Source organism: Solanum tuberosum, unplaced genomic scaffold, assembly GCF_000226075.1.
Source record: "Solanum tuberosum cultivar DM 1-3 516 R44 unplaced genomic scaffold, SolTub_3.0 scf00284, whole genome shotgun sequence".
NCBI classification, from domain to species: Eukaryota; Viridiplantae; Streptophyta; class Magnoliopsida; order Solanales; family Solanaceae; genus Solanum; species Solanum tuberosum.
In genome coordinates, this window is record NW_006239212.1 from 466,494 (window position 1) to 488,615 (window position 22,122).

Sequence of the window (22,122 nt, forward strand, 5' to 3'; positions counted from 1 at the left end):
AAAACTATCAACTAGGGCTGGACTTGACTTTTCCGGCGACTTTCTAGCGTTTTCCAGCGGCGGCTAGGGTTTAGCTAGGGTTTCGGCCGCCCTCTCTATACTCTCTTCTTTTCTTTTGTTTTAGTTAATTAAATGACTTAGGTAAGTTCTAGTTAGGTTTCTAGGATTTTAAATGACTAACTAAAACCCTTTTAATTTAGGAATTAAAAGAAGCGTGGGAAAAGACAAAAACACCCTTGACTTAAAAGCTGTCCAAATTCTGATGCGGCAGGGCACCTGCCAAATCTGAAAATTCTGCAAATTTTTCCTTCACGAATCTGGGGTGTTACAGTTTCTTAATTAATTGAGATACAATTTATTCTTATAAAGCTACCAAATATATCTTACTGTAGTTATTGTTATATTTAATTTTTTAAAACTAAATAGTATTATATTAAGAGGATCTGTATGCATATTAAATGTTTGATGTCAACTAATGAGTTCCATTCCCAAAAAAATAAAATACTAATAAATAAATGTAAACGAGCTTTGAGCCATTAAAAATGCTAACAAAATGGGTTATGAGCAATGCACTTGATCTTTTTCATCCAAAAGTTGCATTCAGATCAAAAAAAGAAAAAAGAAAGTAATGAATAATATAATTTTTGGATTACTCATATGATCTTTGAATCCTGAGGTTGGCCGACATAAGATATTTACTCGTAGATAACCTTTATGATCCTTCAGCAAGCATGCAATTTCAATTAACTTTAAATCCAATTAACTTAGTGTTTTATCAATTTAAGTAGATTGTAAAATCTTTTGGATATTTATACAAGTTTTAAGCCAATATCAACTTTTAAATAAATTAAGCTATTTAAAATAGTAGAAGTTGATGACCAGGAAGTATAGGGGTGTGCGTAATTTGGTATGTACCGAATTATCAAATCAAAACCGAAAATATCGGTAGTATATCTGGTATTTGGTTTAAATTTTAAAAAAAATGATATTTTGGTACGATATTTGCTAGTTAGTAAAAACATACATTATACAATGCACATATATTAGGTTATAACATTAATATTAAAGGCCTAAAATCTTACTTTATCAATAAGATTACCTTTTACCTTTTCCACCTTTTTTCACTACATACTTACCTTTACCACCGTTTTTTAAGGCCTACTTATCTTTCCGATTTTCCCACCTTTAAGCTTTATAAATCAGAAATCGAAAATTTAACTTCCCCACCTATATATTTATTTCAGAACTGATGGTAGTCTAGTTGAAAATTTCATACATGATCATATATGTCTTTCCTTTAACTCACTAAAAGGGCAGACGGGTGCACTAAAGCTTCTGCTTTCCTTTAACTCACTCTCTAGAAAAATTAGAAGTTCCAAAAGGCACTTTCTTTAATGTTGTGATTCGTCCATGAGAAAAGAAGAAAGTCACAATTCTCTATCTACGCCGAGCAACCGAGTTATCGAACTGAATAAACCTAAAACTGAAAGAAAAAACAGTACATACCAAATTCAATTCGGTATGTTATTGGTATAGCATTTTAATAAACTGAATACCGAACCAAAATGTCTAAAAACCATACCAAACGATGGATGAACATCCCTACTTGGAAGAGACTTGTATTTTATTTGTCGTAGCCTCTCTTTAGTTTGAAAATGGTCAATTTCTTTTGTGGAAAATAAAATTTAGGAAGACAACTGTAATATGAACTGTGCTTCGACCACACATTCTCTTTTTAGATTGTTTCTAGTTGTATTTCCATGTAATAGCTTACGAGTAAAGAAACCTAAGGTACTTGCATGAATTAATCGGAAACTTGAATATCTTGTCATCTAGTCCCAGACCATTATTCAATCTTTTCATCTAGTTCAAGGCCCATTATTCATAGTCCATGGGTAGCATAAATTTGTTAGTTGAAAAATATCTGCTGTTTAATCATCTTCACGCTAATTTATTTTGATATCACTTTTTGTCTACACACATGTCAAATATTGGCTCTCAAAATACATGATGAAAATCTTAAAGTGTTTTACTTTTGCAGATACAACCTCTTGTAGGTCCAACAAAAGATATCATGAGAGTTCACATCAGTGTTTATAGATGGCATGAATTCTTCCCTCGAGGTACTTAAATGGAAGTCAAATTGAGTATTAACATATACATGTGTATACACTTATGCACTGAAGTAGAGATTTGTTAATTAATACTGTTCTTCTTATGGTTGGATACTTGCAGCCAAAAACAATATCGGTGTCGTGATTGCACTATGGGCTCCTATTATTCTTGTATGCATATCCATTTGCATGCTTCTCATTCTTTCAGCTTCTCCGTTTTCACCTTTTCTGTACAAAATTGTAATTGAAGACTATCCCAGGTCTATTTCATGGATACTCAGATTTGGTATGCTATTTTCTCTACCATATTTGGAGGCATCTATGGCGCGTTTCGGCGTCTTGGAGAGGTTGGTAGAGCTTCCACCCACTAATTGACGTTAGTAACTTAGGTTGCTTCCCATCCAATTTATAAGCTTTATGTTGGACGCTATGAAATTCTCTCAATTAATATTTTCTCCTGCATGCTTGTTTGTTTGAATCATCTCAGTGTCAGATCTATGTTTATTTATCTACCAGAATCCTATGCATCATTTGAGGTATCACATAGATATCAGAAAGTATGCATGTAGTAATTGCTATTTATACAATCTATGAGATGCATAGTTTTATGAATGCTGTTCAAAGATCGCTAGCATATGAGGTAATTAAGATAAGATTTTCTTTTCTCCCAAAGTCTGCCTTCCACCTTGAATTCCATTGGTTTTCCACAGTTTACTAATGTTTTTCTGTTTTGGGGTGATAAGTTCTCTTCCTGTCTTCTGCTTTCAGATTCGCACATTGGGAATGCTTAGATCGCGGTTTGAGTCACTACCAGGAGCATTTAATGCTTGCTTGATCCCAGTGGAAAAGGATGAAAAACGTAAAAAGGGACTTAAAGCCACATTATCTAAGAAATTTGATGAGGTCAAGCCCTAGACATCTCTTTGCATTGACTATGCAGAGATCAGTGTTAATATTTTGTTAATTTATTGGACCTTGCAGGTCACTTCTAGTCGAGGAAAGGAGGCTGCAAGGTTTGCTCAAATGTGGAACAAAATAATAGAGAGTTTCAGGGAGGAGGATCTGATAAATAATAGGTACCGTGATAATGGTGGTAGAGGCAAACAATCCTTTTCTTGAGAGCTTGGATGCGCTGGTTTCCTCTTTATGTAGTTTCATGTTTTGTTTATTGTTTCTTTTCCAATTTCCTTCTCTTCCCTTTTGCTATCCCTCTCTTATCCCTTGCAATATTACTCTTCCAGAGTTAACTTGCTGTGCTTACAGGGAAAGGAACTTATTGCTTGTGCCATATTGGGCTGACCCTGATCTGGACCTTATCCAGTGGCCTCCATTTCTCTTAGCTAGCAAGGTTTGGGGTCTTACAAGCTTCTTTATTTTCTAAACCTTAAGGAAATTCAATGATAACCTTATTAAGTGGTGTTTATCTCATGACTGCTATTAGCTTCCTATTGCATTGGATATGGCTAAAGATTGCAATGGAAGAGATCGTGAGCTGAACAAAAGGTTGAGTGCGGACAGTTACATGCGCAGTGCCATTCGTGAGTGCTATGCTTCATGTAAAAGCATTATAAATGTTTTGGTCTTAGGTGAACGTGAACAGCTGTAAGTTTCCATCTGTTACATTTACTTATTCGGCAAAGTTGCAGAGAACAGTTATGAATCCTTGAGCTGTTTCTAATTATTTAATTGGAAATCAATAATTTTCAGGGTGATACAAGAAATTTTCTCAAAAGTTGATGAACATATAGCTGAGCGTAATCTGATAAAAGAGTTTAACATGAGCGCACTACCTACCCTCTATGAACAATTTGTGCGGCTTATTGATTTTCTGGTAATAATACCCTATACAAAATTTTCAGCTAAGAATTGAGTGTTTCATAGAGTTCTACTAAAGTGTCTCTAAATTCCACAGAAAGAAAACAAAAAGGAGGACAAGGATCATGTAGTTATTCTCTTGCTTGATATGTTAGAAGTTGTGACCCGTGACATAATGGAAGACTCTGTTCCTAGGTAAATAATGAGGGAGCAAGTTTCTTTCTTCTTTGTTTAATTGTTGATCATTTTGTTTATTTTTGTAACTCCTTGTTGTAGTTTGTTAGATTCCACCCATGGTGGCTCCTATGGGATGCATGACGGAATGATTCCAAATGCAAAATATCAGCTCTTTGGCACCCTTAATTTTCCCGTAACAGAAACAGAAGCATGGAAGGAAAAGGTGATCAACTAAATCAAGTAACATATTATAAGTGTACTGTTAATTTTGTTGCATGATATAGTTTCAGACAATCACTGGATTATAATATACGATAGAAAATATGAGATGACAGGTCAAATTCCATAGCATGGTAAATATGGTAAGGGACTAAGGTTGATTCAAAATAAGCAAGAGGAAGAACTGAAACACAGTTTTTGTCTGTGTGCCCCTTGTTCAATTAAATATAGCGAGTTTCTATTACAACAATCTTAAAAAGATGTTCTCTTCACTCAGTCATCAAATGTTGTGAGATTTGAAATGAAGACCACTATATGTGTCTGTGTGTGTACACATGTGCTCATGTGGATGCATGCGGGCATGTATATATATCTTTCACATGCCATAAAAGCATGCTGTGAGATTTGGAGTGAAGAATGTGTAGGACAATCTTAGAATGATGTGTGTGCACGTGGGCATAAGCCATAAAGAGAGAGATTGCTAAGGTTGGAAGAAAAAGTATCAAAATCTAGTGCCAGGTTCCTGTTTCTTGGTGAAACCCTTTCAATAACTTCGCTTCAAATTTGGGAAAGGAGAGTGATCAGTTATCTTCTTTGATCCACACTCATATGAAGCTTCTTGTTTTTCCAGATTAGAAGGCTTCACATGCTGCTAACTGATAAGGAATCTGCCATGGATGTGCCAACCAATTTGGAAGCTAGACGGCGCATCTCATTCTTCTCAAATTCATTGTTTATGGACATGCCTCACGCCCCCAAAGTTCGCAATATGCTTTCCTTTTCGTAAGTTTTCTGATTAAAACATAAGTTGTCAATTGATACGTAATCACAGTGCATCATGATACCATTGTGGGGATGTTAGTTAAAACTCAACTTATTCCTGTATAGCTTGTTGGTATTAAGAAGCCTCTTTCAGAAAGAAAAAAGATCAGAGATTCTGGAGAAAATAGATTTATGACTATCATATGAATGTTTTTAAGACTCTAACGAGATGGAGTTAAGGTCATTAATATTAGAGCAAGGCTTGCCCTTTGTGGGTACGACACTGAAACATGTTATGTCTTTAAATTAAACTTTGGTTTGGTTTCATTCCCCTGGGAAATAGTCTCATACAAGAATCTAACTCTTGTTTAAGTTATCAGTAAAATGGATAAACTAGTCTTGCTTTATCCTTGTGAAATTGAATAATAGTTGTGTAGGAGCTCCTCTGCACCCTAAAATTATATTAGGTAGAGTACATTTACAAAGCTAACATATAAGAAATACTATGTACAGTTTAGTTGCTACGCTACATAACATTTACGTTTAACACCCTCTCCTCCTCCCTCTGGAACTTCCAAGAGCTTTACTGGAAGTATCTGCCAATTGATCATTTGAATTAACATATGCAGTCATAGTATCCCTGAATTGCAACTTCTATCTAACGAACTGCCAATCAACTCAATGTGTTTAGTCCTCTAGTGAGAAGTTGTAGCTATGTGTAAGCTGCCTTTTTATTACAATATGACTTGATGAGGTTGTTGTATCAACTCCCAAGAAACTGCCTCAATCACAACAATTCAGATGTAATTTTAAGGCTATGGCCTATACTCTGCCTCACTGCTTCAACACTTGGTCGAGCACCACATTTTGTTTTTTTAAACTTCTCCAAGAGGCCAGATTTCCTCCAATCAATATACAATTCCTATTGATGTGGAACCATCACAATGTATCCAACTGCTTCAGTATGAACTCCATCCTCATACAGTAGGACTATCTGACCTACTCCCTGTAGCACTATTAAGGTACTTCACAACTTGATTACAACATCTAAATGAGCGTCAATTGGAGAATCCAGAAATTGACTTACAACACTCACTGGGAAAGAAATGTCCAGTTTGGTAACTATAAGTTCGATTTGCAACCAATCAATGATATCTCCCATCATCTAGGAAGGGCTTCCCCTCCGCTGGTACCAAGTCGACATTAGGATCCATTGACGTGTCCATGGGATTATACTCCAGTCTTCTAAGATGTCTAACACATACCTTCACTGTGATATGTTTTTTTATAAGGTTAACTATCTTATTTTATCAATATGGGAAATTTTCCCATATACATGCAATATACTAAATAGTGGAGAATCTACAATATATATGATGATAACAACATGGATAACATAGATCATATGAAGGCTTTAGAGGAACTTGATGGACACCAAATAAAGATATATAATGTGTTGAAGGTCCATCAAAATGAAGAGGATGGAGAATAAGGCTATGTGTGCAAGTGGCCTTCTCTTAAATCCAAGAATTCACAAAAGAAGGCAACCAAACAAGGCCCTTATCTAAATGAGGGTAAAATTGTCAAGAAAGTGTCTTCTTTATTTCCTTAGTATAAATAGTAGTTTTATCATTTTGCAAGACTTAGATTATGATGAATTGAATATTTGAGACCTTTGAAGCTTGTAGTTTCTAGGTGTAGCCTAACATTAGTCTAGTTCATAGTTGGTAATTGTAGTTGAGTGATTAGAGTGGATTCCCGATATTGCTTGTGTTAGCTTCTTATAGCTTAATCAATCATCGAGTTACCCTTTTTGTGGATTCAATTTGATTTTCTCGTTTTTGATTGATTATGGGTTATTGTTATTTGATCGAATTCAATTGAGAGGTGGAGGTATAAAGTCCTTTGTTGCTCATAATTTCGATTGGATTTTGATAGTTCCACATATGTTTTCTTATTTCTTTCAATTGCCCTTTTGATTTTTATTATTTGGTATCAGAGCCAAGGAATGTTACTTAGGTTTGACCTTGACAAACTTGGTTTAGGAATGAATTGGCGATTATTTGTTTATTTTTAATGCATTATTTGCTTTATTTTTTTTTATTTCTAATCATGCTTTGTTTGAAAGGAAGCAAGTCAAATCCAAACTTGTGTTCCTTATTTGTTTGATCGACACTACTTGTTACTACTTTCTCATTTGCACTTCCTATCGAGTCTTTGGTCGTACACAAACACACTGAACTCGTGAGGGGTGCCCTGCACTCCTCCAAAACTTTCTTGAATTCCTTAGTTTCAGATTGGTGCAATTAGGTTAGTGCGCCTTCTCGCAATTATTCAGTCCCACTCTCAATAATCTAGGAAAAAAATCCTACTCTAGAAATAGGACATTTTGCATACTCTTTAGGCGGGACAATATGAGGTATTGTTGCTGCATTTAGGAAGCCACCCTTTTGTCAACGAGTTTCTCTTTAAAACCCAATGACATATATTTATGTGAAAATGATTGATTGATCCAAGTATTAAAATCGTAACAGATTCGGGACATTAAGATTGACTACCTTTTTTCTTTTAGATGCAAATCAACCAAAACCTCCCTAATATCCAGATGATAACTGAAGTCCCCCGAATTTTGAAAATTTGGTGGGGAAACATCCGATTGACATACGAAAATGAAATTATGCTGCACTTGGGATCATTATCTGATTTACTGAATGTAAAGGTAAACAAGTTGCTTATTACTCTGATGATCGAATTCTGGCACTTGGGAAAGTCACTGTTGTTGGTTGCTCGAATTTGATCATCAGGGTAATGAACAACTTGTTATCCCTCACATTCAGTAAATCAGTTAATGACCCCAAGTGTGGCATAATTTCATTTTCGTATGCCACTCGGATGTTTTCCCACCAATCTTTCAAAATCCGAGAGACCTCAGTTATCATCTGGATATTAGGGAGGTTTTGGTTGATTTGCATCTGAAAGAAAAAAGGCAGTCAGTCCTAATGTCCTGAATCTGTTACGATTTTAATACTTGGATTAATCAATCATTTTCACACAAATATATGACCTTGGGTTTTAAAGAGAAACCTGTTGCCAAAAGGGAGGCTTCGTAAATGCAACGACAATACCTCATATTGTCCCGCCTAAGGTGTATGCAAAATGTCCTATATTTAGAGTAGGATATTTTTCTTAGATGATTGAGAGTGAGACTGAATAAATGTGAGAATGCGCACTAACCTAATTGCACAAATCTGAAACTAAGGAATTCAAGAAAGTTTCAGAGGAGTGCAGTATACCCCTCGCGTGTTCAGTATGTGTTTGTTTACGACCAAAGACTCGATAGGAAGTGCAAATGAAAAAGCAGTAACAAGTATTGTTGATCAAACAAATAAGGAACACAAGTTTGAATTTGACTTGCGTCCTTTCAAACAACGCATGGTTATAAATAAATAAAAAAGCAAATCATGCATTAAAAATAAACAAATTATCGCTAATTAGAAAAGGCATATGACCATGTGAACTGGAAGTTTTTGTTGAAGATGCTTGCATGTAAGTTTTGCATCTCCACGGTCAGATTCTCAGTCCTCATAAATGGTGCACGTGAAGGTTTTTTCCCTGGTCTGAGGCAGGGAGATCCCCTATCTCCTTTCCTTTTTATCATTGTCATGGAGGGCCTAAATAACATGATAGAGGTGGCCAGAGAGAATGAATGCCTCAGGGGTTTTGAGGTAGTCACAACTCAAACCTCAATAGCAAATGGCAACATGGAAGTCACTCATTTACAGTATGCAGATGACACCTACACCTTAATATTTTGTGATGCTAATGAAGGACAACTATTGGTTTTAAGATCAATCTTGGTGCTATTTGAAGGAGTCTCAGGTTTGCATATCAACGGGAGAAAGAGTCAGTTGTATCCTATTAATAATGTCTCTAATATGGAGGAACTGTCTTGGATTTTGGGAGGGGAAGTAGGTTTTTTGCCTACCATTTATCTGGGCATGCCCTTAGGTGCCAAATCAAAGGCTTTGAACATCTGGAATCCTGTGATTGCAAAGTGTTAGAAGAAGCTTACCAGATGGAAATCTCAATATATCTCCTTGGGAGGCAGAGTCACTCTCATTATTTCTGTTTTGAATTCCTTGCCTACTTATATGATATCCATCTTCTCCATTCCTGATGGGGTGATACAAAGGCTGGCTAAAATTAGGAGGGATTTCATGTGGAAAGGGGTTGAGGAAAATGATTCCACTGTCTGACATTTAGTCAAGTGGAACAAGGTTCTCAGGGGGGAGAAGCATGGGGGTCTAGGAATAAGGAATCTGAAAAAGCAGAGCAAAGCTCTTTGACTAAAATGGTTATGGAGGTATTCTCAAGAGCCTCAACCATACTGGGGAAAAGTAATTCAAGCAAAATATGGAGAGGAGAACAAGTGGATGACAAAGGAGGTTCTTGCACCATATAGGGTAAGCCTGTGGAAGTCCATCAGAATCTTGTGGCCTCTCTTGAAGATCAATACAACCATCAGGGTAGGCAATGGCAATAAGACTTCATTTTGGGAGGATAAATGGTTGGGCGCTACTAGTCTGAAAAGTATCTTTCCAGAGATGCATGACTTGGTAGTGAATAAACATGTGAGTGTAGCTGAGCTGAAATAAGAAAGGCACATTCAAGGTAAACTTGGATATAAGTTGCTAAATCAAGGTGGACAACAACCCTCTCTTTGGCCTTGGAAGCAGATTTGGAAACCTAAAATCCCTTTCAAGGTGTCATGTTTCACTTGGCTTCTGTCAAGAGAAGCAGTTTTAACACATGAAAATCTCAAGAAAAGGAAGTTCTCCATGTGTTCTAGATGCTATTTATGTGGGAAAGAGGTTGAGACAGTCAACCATCTGTTTCTCCCGTGCAGAATAACATCCCAGCTGTGGAGGATTTTCATTAGTCTCAGGGGTTTTGCTTGGGCTATGCCTAACAGAATCACACATCTTTGGTACAGTTGGGGAGAAGTAGGGGTGGGAGCTGTAGATAGAGATAGATGGAGGATTGTCCCAGCCTGTATTTGGTGGACTGTTTGGAAAGAAAGAAATGCTAGATGTTTCGAGAGTAAGAGCTGTGATCTTCAAAAGATCAAACTAAATTGTATCAAGCTTTTTTGCTTTTGGTGCAAACAGATGTATTTATAGGACACTGAATCCATTTAGATATCCTAGGTTCCTGTTAGGATTCAGATTCAGTTTTCTTACTTTTTTTACAAGCTGTAAATATGGTTTTCAGTGCATGGGTTGCACTGGTTCAGTGAAAATACACAAATGTTACCTTCTCAAAAAAAATAAAAATATATTATGATTCTCCATGAAAACCTCCCAATCTTCTATATGAACTAGAATTTCATGGGTACACCAAAAAGAAACTAAAAATGAGAGGCTATTATTTAGGACCCGTACCTACTCCCCACTATTTGGAATGAAGTCAAAGTTTGGACTGGAGTTTGGCTCCTAGTTTGTAGTTCTTTGCTCTAACCTTCAAACGACAGATACCTTAGGACCTGCTTATCCACTTATCCACTCCTCGCTCTCCAGAATGTGGATAAGTTACCAAGACCATTAGTACACACCTGAATTACAATGTTAAACTTTGGTCTAGATGTTGGTACAAGTGGTCAAACTACTGAGTAGACACTACCCTCTATAGTGTATCAGTAGATGCCTGGTCCACTAGGTTTCTAGCACAACAATTTTTATGATAAAGAAAAAAAGTTGCTCTTAGTATCGAGAAGTCCATTAAATTCCAACGTTCAGTTAGATTCTTGAGTAAACAAAAAAATTCTGAAGTGATTTTGTCCTACTCTGTAGCGCTATTATTTCTTGGCCACTAGGATCCTAATAGAATTCTGAAGAAACTGAACTTTCTTCTACTAGAATTGTGAAGATACTGAACTCTAGCATGAAGTGATATTTTTCTTAGATACAGCTCTTTTTTCAAAACAAAACAAAATAAAACTTTTGACCTCATTGATGATGTCAACTTGTCTGATTGTCACAACTGATGACCTCGTACCTGGTGAAACTATAATTAGATCAAATTGAGATCTAAATCAATGCTATTATTTGTTCTAGTGAGTGGTTACTGCCCGAAATAAGGCGACAATTCAGTTGTAATATGACAAGCTAAATGCATTATGGATTTCTGCTCGAAGTCAGTCTAGACAGATCTATGGAATGATGGTGGGTGTTAGTTTCTCTCTATGATGATGATTGCATGGAATCTAAGGGAGCTTGGAACAGTGGTTTTGCTGGAATGGAAGAGATGAGTTTTAAAGAAAAAATTAAAGATATGATTTTATAGGAGAGATTAGTATGATCTTACAAGTTCTAAACTCTACAACAGAAAAAACCAAGTGTTAGCACTTAGTCAGTTAGATGAGTGGTCTTTTCCCTGGTATGCTTTTTCCCTTGGCCTTCATGTAATAAATTATTACGTTATCAAAACAAATTTATATGTGTTCTCCATGAACTTGCAACCATTGGGACATAGTTCACTTCGGTTTACATCTTTCATCTGTGTTCATCATGTCATGGAAGTCAGTTACTTTAACTTGGACCAATTGACTTCTTTTTCTCTAATTATATGTGATATTTTTTTCCCTTTTTAGTATTTTGACGCCTTACTTCAACGAGGAGGTTCTTTTCTCAATAAATTCACTGGAAAGGCCAAATGAAGATGGTGTTTCTATACTGTTTTATTTGCAAAAGATATACCCAGGTTAGCTTTCTAATTGTAAACCTAAGCATGAAATGGACTATCCTTGACATATTATGATTCCAAGTCATTCTTTATGTCTGAATCAATATGAAAATCCTTTAAAGATGAATGGGAGAACTTCCTTGAAAGGGTTGACTGTATCAGTGAGGATGATCTTAAGGGTAACACTAGATTGGAAGAAGAACTCCGTCTCTGGGCATCATATAGAGGCCAAACATTGACTAAAACAGGTATGGTTAGCTTTATGCTTATTCTGACCTTTAGCAGAAGCATATTTTCTTGATAAATTTCTTAATTTGCATGCAATTGATCGACTGTATTAATCAGTACGAGGTATGATGTACTATCGGCAAGCTTTGGAACTTCAGGCTTTTCTTGATATGGCAAAAGATGAAGGTGCGTACGAGAATTATTTCTATTCTTCCCATCATCTTGAAGAGTTGAGTTTGTCATGAATTGCAGTTTCTACATTTTTTACAGAGTTAATGAAAGGCTACAAGGCTGCTGAATCTAATACTGATGAACAGCCAAAAAATGAGAGGTCCTTGATGTCACAATGTCAGGCAGTTGCAGACATGAAATTTACCTATGTTGTGTCATGCCAGCAATATGGCGTTCAGAAAAGGTCTGCTGATCATCGTGCTCAAGACATTTTGAGACTAATGACAAAGTATGATCCAGAATAAACAACTTTGGTTTATTTTATGTTTTAAGTGTTTACTTCTTATTTCTAAATTTTGTTCCTTGTGTTCTTTGTAAGGTACCCTTCTCTTCGAGTAGCTTATATTGACGAGATTGATGAAACTGGCAAAGATAAATCAAACAGGACTGGTGATAATAAGGTTTATTATTCAGCCCTCGTGAAGGCTGTACCAAGGTCTGTGGACTCGGCAGAGCCAGATCAGAAGTTAGATCAGGTACCTATTGCAGGGGTTGAATTGGAACATTATGCTTCACCTAGAAGCTACAACAGATCTCTTTTTCCTATTCTAGTTTTCCTTTTCTTTTTCTGGTTTGCCTTTTATTAAGAGTGTCATAACAAGAGTTCATCTTAAGTTCTATTTTGGGCCTTGGATGTATGATCCTGGTTTGTGGACTTCCTTTTATATAGTTTAGTTCTTCTGGCCGGATTGCATCTCTGCAAATTATTTTTGTCAATCTACATAGAGTTTGTGCTTGGATACTGAGAATCCACACAATTGTTGCTGGAGATTATAATTATATACCTGTTCAAAATCCGCACAATTGTTTCTGGAGATTATAATTATATATCTCTTCTCAGTTACAAAAAGCAGGCACAATCTCAAACTTTTATTCATTCATTCTACAAACTGGCTCTTACGTTGGAGATACATCTGCATTTTCTGGTCCATATATTACTTATTCTCTGCAATCAACTTCTGAAATATTGTTGTCTAGGTTATTTATCGAATAAAACTTCCTGGGCCTGCTATATTGGGAGAAGGAAAGCCAGAGAATCAAAATCATGCGATTATATTTACTCGTGGGGAAGGATTGCAAACAATAGATATGAACCAGGTAGGTATCTGATAAGATTCTCATTTACTATGAGAAAAAGTTGGCATTTGGTTTGACGCCACATTATTACTTTTTTCAATCAAAAGGATAACTACATGGAAGAAGCGCTTAAGATGAGGAATTTGTTGCAAGAATTTTTGAAAAAGAATGGAGTGAGAAATCCGACTATTCTGGGATTGCGGGAGCATATTTTCACTGGCAGGTATGGAGATGGGCCTTTCTAGCGAACCAATAACTTTTTGTTGCTACAATGGGATTGGAGAAATTGTGCATGAGAATTTCATCTTGACAGTGAAATGTAATTTCTTATCAGCTATCATTTTGATTTCTCTGTGCAGTGTTTCTTCACTAGCATGGTTTATGTCAAATCAGGAAACCAGCTTTGTTACAATTGGGCAAAGATTGTTGGCCAATCCATTGAAGTAAGTAGCCAAGAACTAGTTAGGATGTAGAGTACCGACTCTTTTGTTGAGTGCCAACTTGAACTATTATATTCTAGTAGAATTTTGCCCTCCTCTCTCTTCTTTTTTGTTTTCTGTTCTGTAAGTAGCCTACTGATGACAGGGAGTTTTTTTCTAATGCACTGAAATCCTGCTTTCCTTCTCTCTTCTCTTCTCTTCTCTCTCTCTCTCCGTTAATATCCATTCTCCTTGTTCTTCCTTGTGTAGCCAGAGGCTAAATGTCTGATATTTAGTACGTGCACGCCTTTTCATGTCTAGTTGCCTAGGTGTTCTACTTATGAAAGTTAATGAACCTTCTTGTCGCCCTGTGACTATTTTTTACTTGGTAAGGTTTGATTGCCTTTCTGTAATCTTAGGATAAAGTGATGGAACATCCTATTTCAAGCTGTAGTTGCATGGATTCTGGATCATAATAATGCAAATATGTCTTTTCATCTCAGTAGGTCAAAAAGGTTTTACTGACATGAAGTTTCTCGTCTATTGTGGATGCTTTGTCTCAGAGTACGTTTCCACTATGGTCATCCTGATGTATTCGATAGATTGTTTCATTTAACAAGAGGTGGTGTGAGCAAGGCTTCCAAAGTCATCAATCTAAGTGAAGACATATTTGCCGGTATTTGAAAACCCACATTGACACGTAAATCCTGTAGTTTTGTCTATTCTTACAAATTTTGTTGCATCTTTTAGGTTTTAATTCTACTCTACGGGGGGGTAATGTTACTCACCATGAGTACATCCAAGTTGGTAAAGGAAGAGATGTTGGCCTTAACCAAATTTCACTGTTTGAGGCAAAGATAGCTAATGGAAATGGTGAGCAGACAATGAGTCGTGATGTATACAGGCTTGGACATCGATTTGATTTCTTCCGTATGCTATCATGCTTCTTCACCACTATAGGATTCTACTTTACTACCTTGGTACTGCTCAACTGCTTTCCAGCTTAGACTTCCATGATCCTAACCGGGTTTATTCTCTTTATAGTCTATCTAAATGAATGTATCTTCTTTGGCAGATAACCGTCATTATTGTATATGTATTTCTTTATGGTCGGCTGTATCTTGTCGTCAGTGGGCTTGAAGAAGGATTGAGTTCACACCCAGCTATTCGAAATAATAAGCCTCTTCAAGTTGCTCTTGCCTCTCAGTCTTTTGTGCAAATTGGCATATTGATGGCATTGCCCATGATGATGGAGATAGGCCTTGAGAGGGGCTTCCGCAATGCCTTAACTGATTTTGTGCTGATGCAACTACAACTTGCTCCTGTTTTCTTTACATTTTCTCTTGGAACAAGGACCCACTATTATGGGAGAACATTGCTCCATGGGGGTGCTCAATATAGAGGCACTGGTCGTGGCTTTGTTGTATTTCACGCTAAATTTGCTGAAAACTATCGTTTGTACTCCCGAAGCCATTTTGTCAAGGGAATTGAACTGATGATTCTACTTCTTGTCTACCATATATTTGGTAGATCATACAGAGATATGGTGGCATATGTTCTTATAACCGCATCTATATGGTTCCTGGTTGTTACATGGCTCTTTGCCCCATTCCTGTTCAATCCTTCTGGATTCGAGTGGCAAAAGATTGTTGATGACTGGGCAGACTGGAATAAATGGATAAACAATCGTGGTGGTATCGGTGTATCCCCAGAAAAAAGCTGGGAATCTTGGTGGGAGAAAGAACATGAGCATCTTTATCATTCAGGGATTCGTGGCACTGTAGTCGAGATATTATTATCATTGCGCTTTTTTATATATCAATACGGACTTGTATATCACCTCACAATTTTGAATAACGAAACAAGTATCCTGGTACGTCCTTAGTTTGCATTTCAGTCTGCAGAAATGATCAACTGAAATATTCTAGTACTGACTCCTTTTGTTTCTTGCTGCATATTCAGGTTTACGGTGTTTCTTGGATCGTCATTTTCGTGATATTAGCAGTAATGAAGGTGAGTTCTAACATGTCACTTTCTTATTATATTCTTTGATAAGTTCCCCCAGCATCTCAGAAGTTATAGAGATGCACAATCTTATATCACAAAACCGTAAAAAGAATACATGACTTAGTATGTGATGGTTACCAGTTTTTAGCTATTATTTATGGTTACAATTACTAACCTTTTTCTTTTACAGGAGATTTAACTTTTGGATTACAATTTCCTGCAATTCACATATTTTCTTGCATCTTATTTATCTGTTTTGCGCCAGTGGAGTTTATTCGCATTATAGTATTGCCTTGAACAGTGTGTTTTTGAGGCTTAGTAGATACACTTGTGTTATAACAATGTTTTCCCGTAAAAATCCAACTATTGGTAATTACTGAGGTCAGATGATTTAAATAAAAGGTAACCAACGATGGTCAGTTTAATTATGGGTAGGAGTAGTTTGCTTGCTTTTCCTCTGTCAATTTTGCTTGCTGCACTTTCTGGTGCTTATGCTGTTTCCTGCAATTCACATATTTTCTTGCATCTTATTTATCTCTGTTTTGCGCCAGCGGAGTTTATTCGCAGTATAGTATTGCCTTGAACATTGTGTTTTTGAGGCTTAGTAGATACACTTATGTTATAACAATGTTTTCCCTTAAAAATCCAACTATTGGTAATTACTGACGTCAGATGATTTAAATAAAAGGTAACCAACGATGGTCAGTTTAATTATGGGTAGGAGTAGTTTGCTTGCTTTTCCTCTGTCAATTTTGCTTGCTGCACTTTCTGGTGCTTATGCTGTTTCCTGCAATTCACATATTTTCTTGCATCTTATTTATCTGTTTTGCGCCAGTGGAGTTTATTCGCATTATAGTATTGCCTTGAACAGTGTGTTTTTGAGGCTTAGTAGATACACTTGTGTTATAACAATGTTTTCCCGTAAAAATCCAACTATTGGTAATTACTGAGGTCAGATGATTTAAATAAAAGGTAACCAACGATGGTCAGTTTAACTATGGGAAGGAGTAGTTTGCTTGCTTTTCCTCCGTCAATTTTGCTTGTTGCACTTTCTGGTGCTTGTGCTGATTAAAGTTTTGGCTTGCCTTTCTTCGTTCATTGCAGGTTGTGTCTGTCGGAAGGAAGAAATTCAGTGCTGATTTTCAGCTCGTGTTTCGTTTGATCGAAGGCTTCATTTTCCTTTCATTTGTTGCCCTACTCATCAGTTTGATTGTTATTCTACACTTGAAATTTCGTGATATTATTGTTTGCATTCTCGCGTTCATGCCTACCGGTTGGGGAATGCTTATGGTGAGTGCAACAGCCATTCCTTTGCGTCTCAGACATTCTCTTTCGTTCTTTATGCAGGTTTTAAGTCTTCATCCTGCTTTAATTGTTTCAGATTGCTCAAGCTTTGAAGCCTTGGATTCGACGTGGTGGCTTCTGGGGATCGGTCAGGACACTTGCCCGTGGTTATGAAATTATAATGGGGTTGCTGTTGTTCACGCCCATTGCATTCTTGGCTTGGTTTCCATTTGTTTCGGAGTTCCAAACCCGAATGTTGTTCAACCAAGCATTCAGTAGAGGTCTGCAGATTTCTCGTATTCTTGGTGGACCAAAGAAGGATCGTTCCTCGAGCAACAAAGAGTAGTTTTGAAGGCTACAATACTACTCATTTCCAAACTGATCCTGCTGAATTCGTTGGACATCTTGAGGATATATGGACAGAAGAATATATTCATGTAAATATTAGTATGTATCTTAGTTCATGTATACAATTTCAGGTAGCATGTGTATATAATATAGTTTCTGCAATTTGTCCAGATGAGTTGTAGACTTGTACAGGATACATATTTGAAATCAAAAGGAGAGGGTTTGGTATGGATTAATTTATTAAAAGCTTGTTAGTGGAAATTTCCTTTTGTGTTTTGAAGTCCTTTTCACTTGGTGAGTAAGTAAATTATTTATTATTTGTTCCATTACACTTGTAAACGTGCATATGGCATGGTTAATTTAATTTTTGAAAACTTAAGTTTATTAAAATTGCGGAAAATGACTTTTTAAATCAAAGATCTAGTTATATCGGGTTTTACTCCACTCTTACCTCGTTCTTGGATCTGGTGTTTGGTACGTAGGATAAGATGGATATTACAAGTTTAATTTTCTAATAAGATTTACTCTGTTTGGTAGATGATATAAGTTTTACTTGAGGATAAATTTATACCGTCTATCAAATATAGTATAAGTTTTATAACAAGCTTAATGCTAAAATATTATATCTTATCCTATTCGATTTGAGATTATTTTATCTCATTTTTCAGGTAGGATAAATTATGAATTCAGAATAATTTAATCTATGTACCAAAACGACTCACTCTTTACCCAAAACGAAAAACATGCCTTGTATTTATAAAGTCTTTATTTTAGAGTATATGATAATTTTACAAATCGTGTAATTCGAGTATATGTATCATAATTACAGTTTGGACCCCACTTGATGCGACCACTGCTTCCATACTTATCTCATGCTATAGCGTCATCCATGTGATTTACACGTGACTCCTCCTTCCCTTCTCTCTCCACATAACCTCAATTCACTCAGATTCACTTTATCTCCCATAACCAATTTGTGGTAAATTTTTCTGCGTTTTTTGGAGTTTTAGGAGGAAATTCACCGCCGACCGGTCGACGATCATGAACCAGTCGCAGCTTCTGAACCGGAGTTACCACCCTTGGCCACCACCTTTACCACCACGGCCCACAATGGTACCTGAAAATCAACAAACTTTCCAAGTGTTACAAAGGCCTTGTTTTACTCCCGGGAGCGTAAACCGGAGTGATTGGAAACTCCAAAACCTTTACAACTCCGATTTTCAGAAACCCCACCGGTTGAACAAACCCCGCCGGTTTTTTCAGAAGAAGAAACAGAGAGAAAATTATCGTTTTACCCCTTTCACCCCGCATAACACGACGTCGTTCCTAATCCGTGCGAAGAAATCCGGGGGAATTACTTCTTTGGTTTCCCCTTGTCCGGTGACTCCGGCTGTTTTACCGACACCGAAGTTTTCGCCGGCGAGGGAGATTTTAGCTGATGTAGCGAAAGAAGAGTGGGGTGTAGACGGGTACGGGTCGATGAACGGGTTGATCCGGGTCCGATCACCTGAGAATGAGCCAGAAGAAGAAGATGAAGGAGAAGGAGTTATTGTATCTTGGAACAGTGATGTTGAGGAAGTGGAGAAGAGGTTAAGCCATGACTTGAGCCGTTTTGAGATGATATATGACCCGAGAAATGGTGGGTCGGGTCGAGATACGTATGATTTTGGTTACAGAGTTGACGATGTGGAGGAACATATTGAGAGATTGGAAGAGGAAAACATGGAGTTGAAGGAGAAAATGTATGTAATGGAGAGGGAATTGGAGGAATTGCGGAAAAGGGTTCGGTATTTGGAAGGTGTAGATGAAAATGGAGATGGAAATGAGTCGGATAATGAAGCTGGTTCTGAGAAAAGTGTAGGAGATTGAGGTGGCCATGAAGAAGAAGAAGAAGGATCTGTATAGTTTAGTTTTGTATCTAAGTGTAGATCTTAGATATTAATCTTCTCTTTTTTGTTGTTAACTTTTGATGAGTAGAAGTAATTGTAGTAGTAATCCTTTGATCTGACTAATAAAACTAGATCAACTTTGATTGCTCAATCAAGCTGAATATTTTAGTTAGTCTCATGCTTAGTTTAATTGCAAGTTACCAGTCTTGAAGAAGGCCATGAAAGAGATGGGTGTCCTACTCGAGACGAAGTACTTGTCGTCCCAAACCAAAGGGTATGAGGGAAAAAGACTCGAGAAAGCGTCCTTGGAAGCTTTGTTTCATCTTCACCACTTTTTCTATGTATCTTCTTCGACTATTTTCAAGTACCTCGTATTTTTCAGGTGTTTTTTCATAGTTATCTTGTGTAAGCATTGATCGTCAACCACTATAAATCGTTCTAGACCATCATGATATTGTTGCCAAATGATTTAGAAACTGAATACAATGCAACATGTTTGTTTAAGTATGAAGAGGTCGATATAAAGCTTTGACATTCATGAATTGAGAAAGATTGTTGAAGATATATATTGTGTCGATTGAGTTTCGACAGAGGTGATAACATGATTCGTTTATATAATTAATCATCATTTGAGTAGATTAGAAGCTTAATTGTGGTTAATTTGAGTTTTGGAGATAAAACCTGATCGTTGTAGGTTCTAAGTGGTAGAAGACGTTGATATTGTTGCCACTAGAATAACGACCTTATGTTTAAATTCTATTGACAAATGTATAGAAAATGATTAGGGACCAAGGGTCAAACTTAACAGAAAATGTTGATGAATTTGTTACTTTTAGGGCAAAGGATCAACTTGAATCCCTTTTATAATACATTAAGGGCCCATTTGGCCATAAATTTCCCAAATAATATTTGGGAAAAAATTTGGCAAATAGTGTTTGTCCATACAATTTGCCATTGTTTGGCAAATATTCCAAATTCACAAATACTAGTTTTTTCTAGTATTTGGGCCAAATTTCATTATTTGAGATCTTTTAAAAATTGAAATTTTACACCAAACTTTTTATCTTTTACAAAAACACCCTCTATAGTAATTGTTTGCGTTGTATTACATAATTTTTTACGTGAACACCAAAGTAGTGATAAATTATTCAGTGAATATGAAAGTGATGATATGATTGTTGATGAAAATGATGAACAATCGGCTCAAGGTAACAAAGTCATGTGCTTTGTCTACTTCACGATGTATAGAATGATGCTTGTTGCACTCACTCCAAACTACCACATTGCTCTAGTGACATGGACACTACTTGTTATTTGTTGCAATTGAAGATTTAATTGACTTGTAAATACAAACTTATGGTTAGTTTTGATAGTTTAAAACTTATGGGTATAAATCATATTTTTCTAAAAAGTGAAATATATTTCACAAATACTATTGCCAAACACATAGTGAAATTTCACCCAAATAACATTTGCCAAGAATATTTGGAAATCTATGGCCGAACGCTAGCTAAGACTATATTAATCATGTCAAATATATTAAGGACCAAAAGAAAACAATCCCTTTATATTAAGGACTATTTTGATCATTTTCTCGACAAATGTATCATTACCTATAGTTTTAAGGGAAAAAATTGACCATTTTTTTGCTTGTGAAAAAAGGCCAACATATTATCATTCATCATCAAGAGAAAATCTAGTCAATTTTTGCAACGACAAGGATAACATAACCCTAATATAAATTGTTTTTTGCAAAATTGGAAGCACATTTAAAGCTTTACCCTATAAACAATTTCAGTATCACCAGAATATACGGACTTCACTGATACACGAAATCTGAACATTTCGTGCTCTGCAATCTCCATTAAACTATTTTTCCTTAAAATTTCTGACCTTTGAAGATAGAACAAAAATGGGGGTATGTCTATATATTTAAACCAGGGGTGTATTTGGAAATATATTTATCCAATTTAAGATCAACCGCGTGTTTAAAACTAAATGATGCATGCATATTTAGATTTTAAATTTTAATATGAATGAACCAAATGAAGCAACTTATAAAAAATACCACGTATTATGATGATTAAAATTATCTACATTATAATCTTTGCGTTATGACTAATGATTATAATCTCAAATAGATGTTTGGATATTATTAAATTAATAGAATACAACTAGCTTACCATACTGTTTTGAGTCCCATCACTGTTAGTGGAGGAAGCTTCTCTTTGAATTTCAATTGTCCCCTTTGCCTATTGTGCTATATATTTTTATTTACAATTTTGAAAGAATATTTGTACATTCTATGTGATTAACTGATTATTATCCACTTTTATGCTTATTGTCTATTTTACGCGTGAAGCCAACTTTATTAATATTAGGTTGAAATTAATAAAACATGTATGGTAATTGTTTTTATTTAAAAGTAGAAGTGGAAATAAAGCATGTATTAGCACAATTGATTTTATTTTTCTCTTATTTAGGAGAGGAGAGTAGTCAAATCTTCTAACAGCATTAATTTTCTGATTTAAAAGAAGTAATCATGTTATAAGTTGTTAAATAAGAATATAGAAAAGCAAAAAATGACAACTTTGGATTTGATCTTTTCCCTCTCAGTATGCTAACATCCAAAAATATTTGTACTCAATACGTCGAGAAAAGGAAATGATAATAAATTGGATCTTGGATTAACTCAGCCCCAAACGTTATTTCATTAGGGGAGAATTGTCCAAGATCATGTAAGTAGGAAGACCTTGTAAGAGCGTGAACAGTATAACTATATAAGACAGGGGCCCAAAAACTCGGGCAAAC

The 22,122-nt window shown here is 36.0% G+C and overlaps 2 protein-coding genes across 6 annotated transcripts in view; both read left to right on the top strand.

Annotated features, from left to right (window-relative positions):
• The window catches only part of LOC102595703 (callose synthase 2), a 31,080-nt gene extending 13,378 nt beyond the window's left edge, over window positions 1-17,702 (top strand). For all 5 annotated transcript variants that reach the window (XM_015314276.1, XM_015314275.1, XM_006359089.2 and 2 more), the window contains 25 exons: window positions 2,042-2,123; window positions 2,236-2,285; window positions 2,375-2,461; window positions 2,883-3,017; window positions 3,096-3,190; window positions 3,378-3,462; window positions 3,556-3,716; window positions 3,822-3,945; window positions 4,027-4,124; window positions 4,206-4,329; window positions 4,957-5,108; window positions 11,737-11,846; window positions 11,951-12,076; window positions 12,174-12,242; window positions 12,327-12,516; window positions 12,607-12,763; window positions 13,266-13,385; window positions 13,472-13,587; window positions 13,724-13,807; window positions 14,347-14,459; window positions 14,534-14,763; window positions 14,859-15,656; window positions 15,746-15,796; window positions 16,895-17,080; window positions 17,172-17,702. In XM_015314276.1, coding sequence (XP_015169762.1) covers window positions 2,042-2,123; window positions 2,236-2,285; window positions 2,375-2,461; window positions 2,883-3,017; window positions 3,096-3,190; window positions 3,378-3,462; window positions 3,556-3,716; window positions 3,822-3,945; window positions 4,027-4,124; window positions 4,206-4,329; window positions 4,957-5,108; window positions 11,737-11,846; window positions 11,951-12,076; window positions 12,174-12,242; window positions 12,327-12,516; window positions 12,607-12,763; window positions 13,266-13,385; window positions 13,472-13,587; window positions 13,724-13,807; window positions 14,347-14,459; window positions 14,534-14,763; window positions 14,859-15,656; window positions 15,746-15,796; window positions 16,895-17,080; window positions 17,172-17,420 — 3,792 coding nt within the window. In that variant the 3' untranslated portion in view covers window positions 17,421-17,702. The remainder of the gene's footprint in view (window positions 1-2,041; window positions 2,124-2,235; window positions 2,286-2,374; window positions 2,462-2,882; window positions 3,018-3,095; window positions 3,191-3,377; window positions 3,463-3,555; window positions 3,717-3,821; window positions 3,946-4,026; window positions 4,125-4,205; window positions 4,330-4,956; window positions 5,109-11,736; window positions 11,847-11,950; window positions 12,077-12,173; window positions 12,243-12,326; window positions 12,517-12,606; window positions 12,764-13,265; window positions 13,386-13,471; window positions 13,588-13,723; window positions 13,808-14,346; window positions 14,460-14,533; window positions 14,764-14,858; window positions 15,657-15,745; window positions 15,797-16,894; window positions 17,081-17,171) is intronic.
• Window positions 17,703-18,463: 761 nt separating this feature from the next.
• Window positions 18,464-19,291, top strand: LOC107062959 (uncharacterized). The gene has a single exon (XM_015314264.1). The coding sequence runs from the start codon at window positions 18,464-18,466 to the stop codon at window positions 19,289-19,291; it is 828 nt and encodes a 275-aa protein (XP_015169750.1).
• Window positions 19,292-22,122: the final 2,831 nt, after the last annotated feature.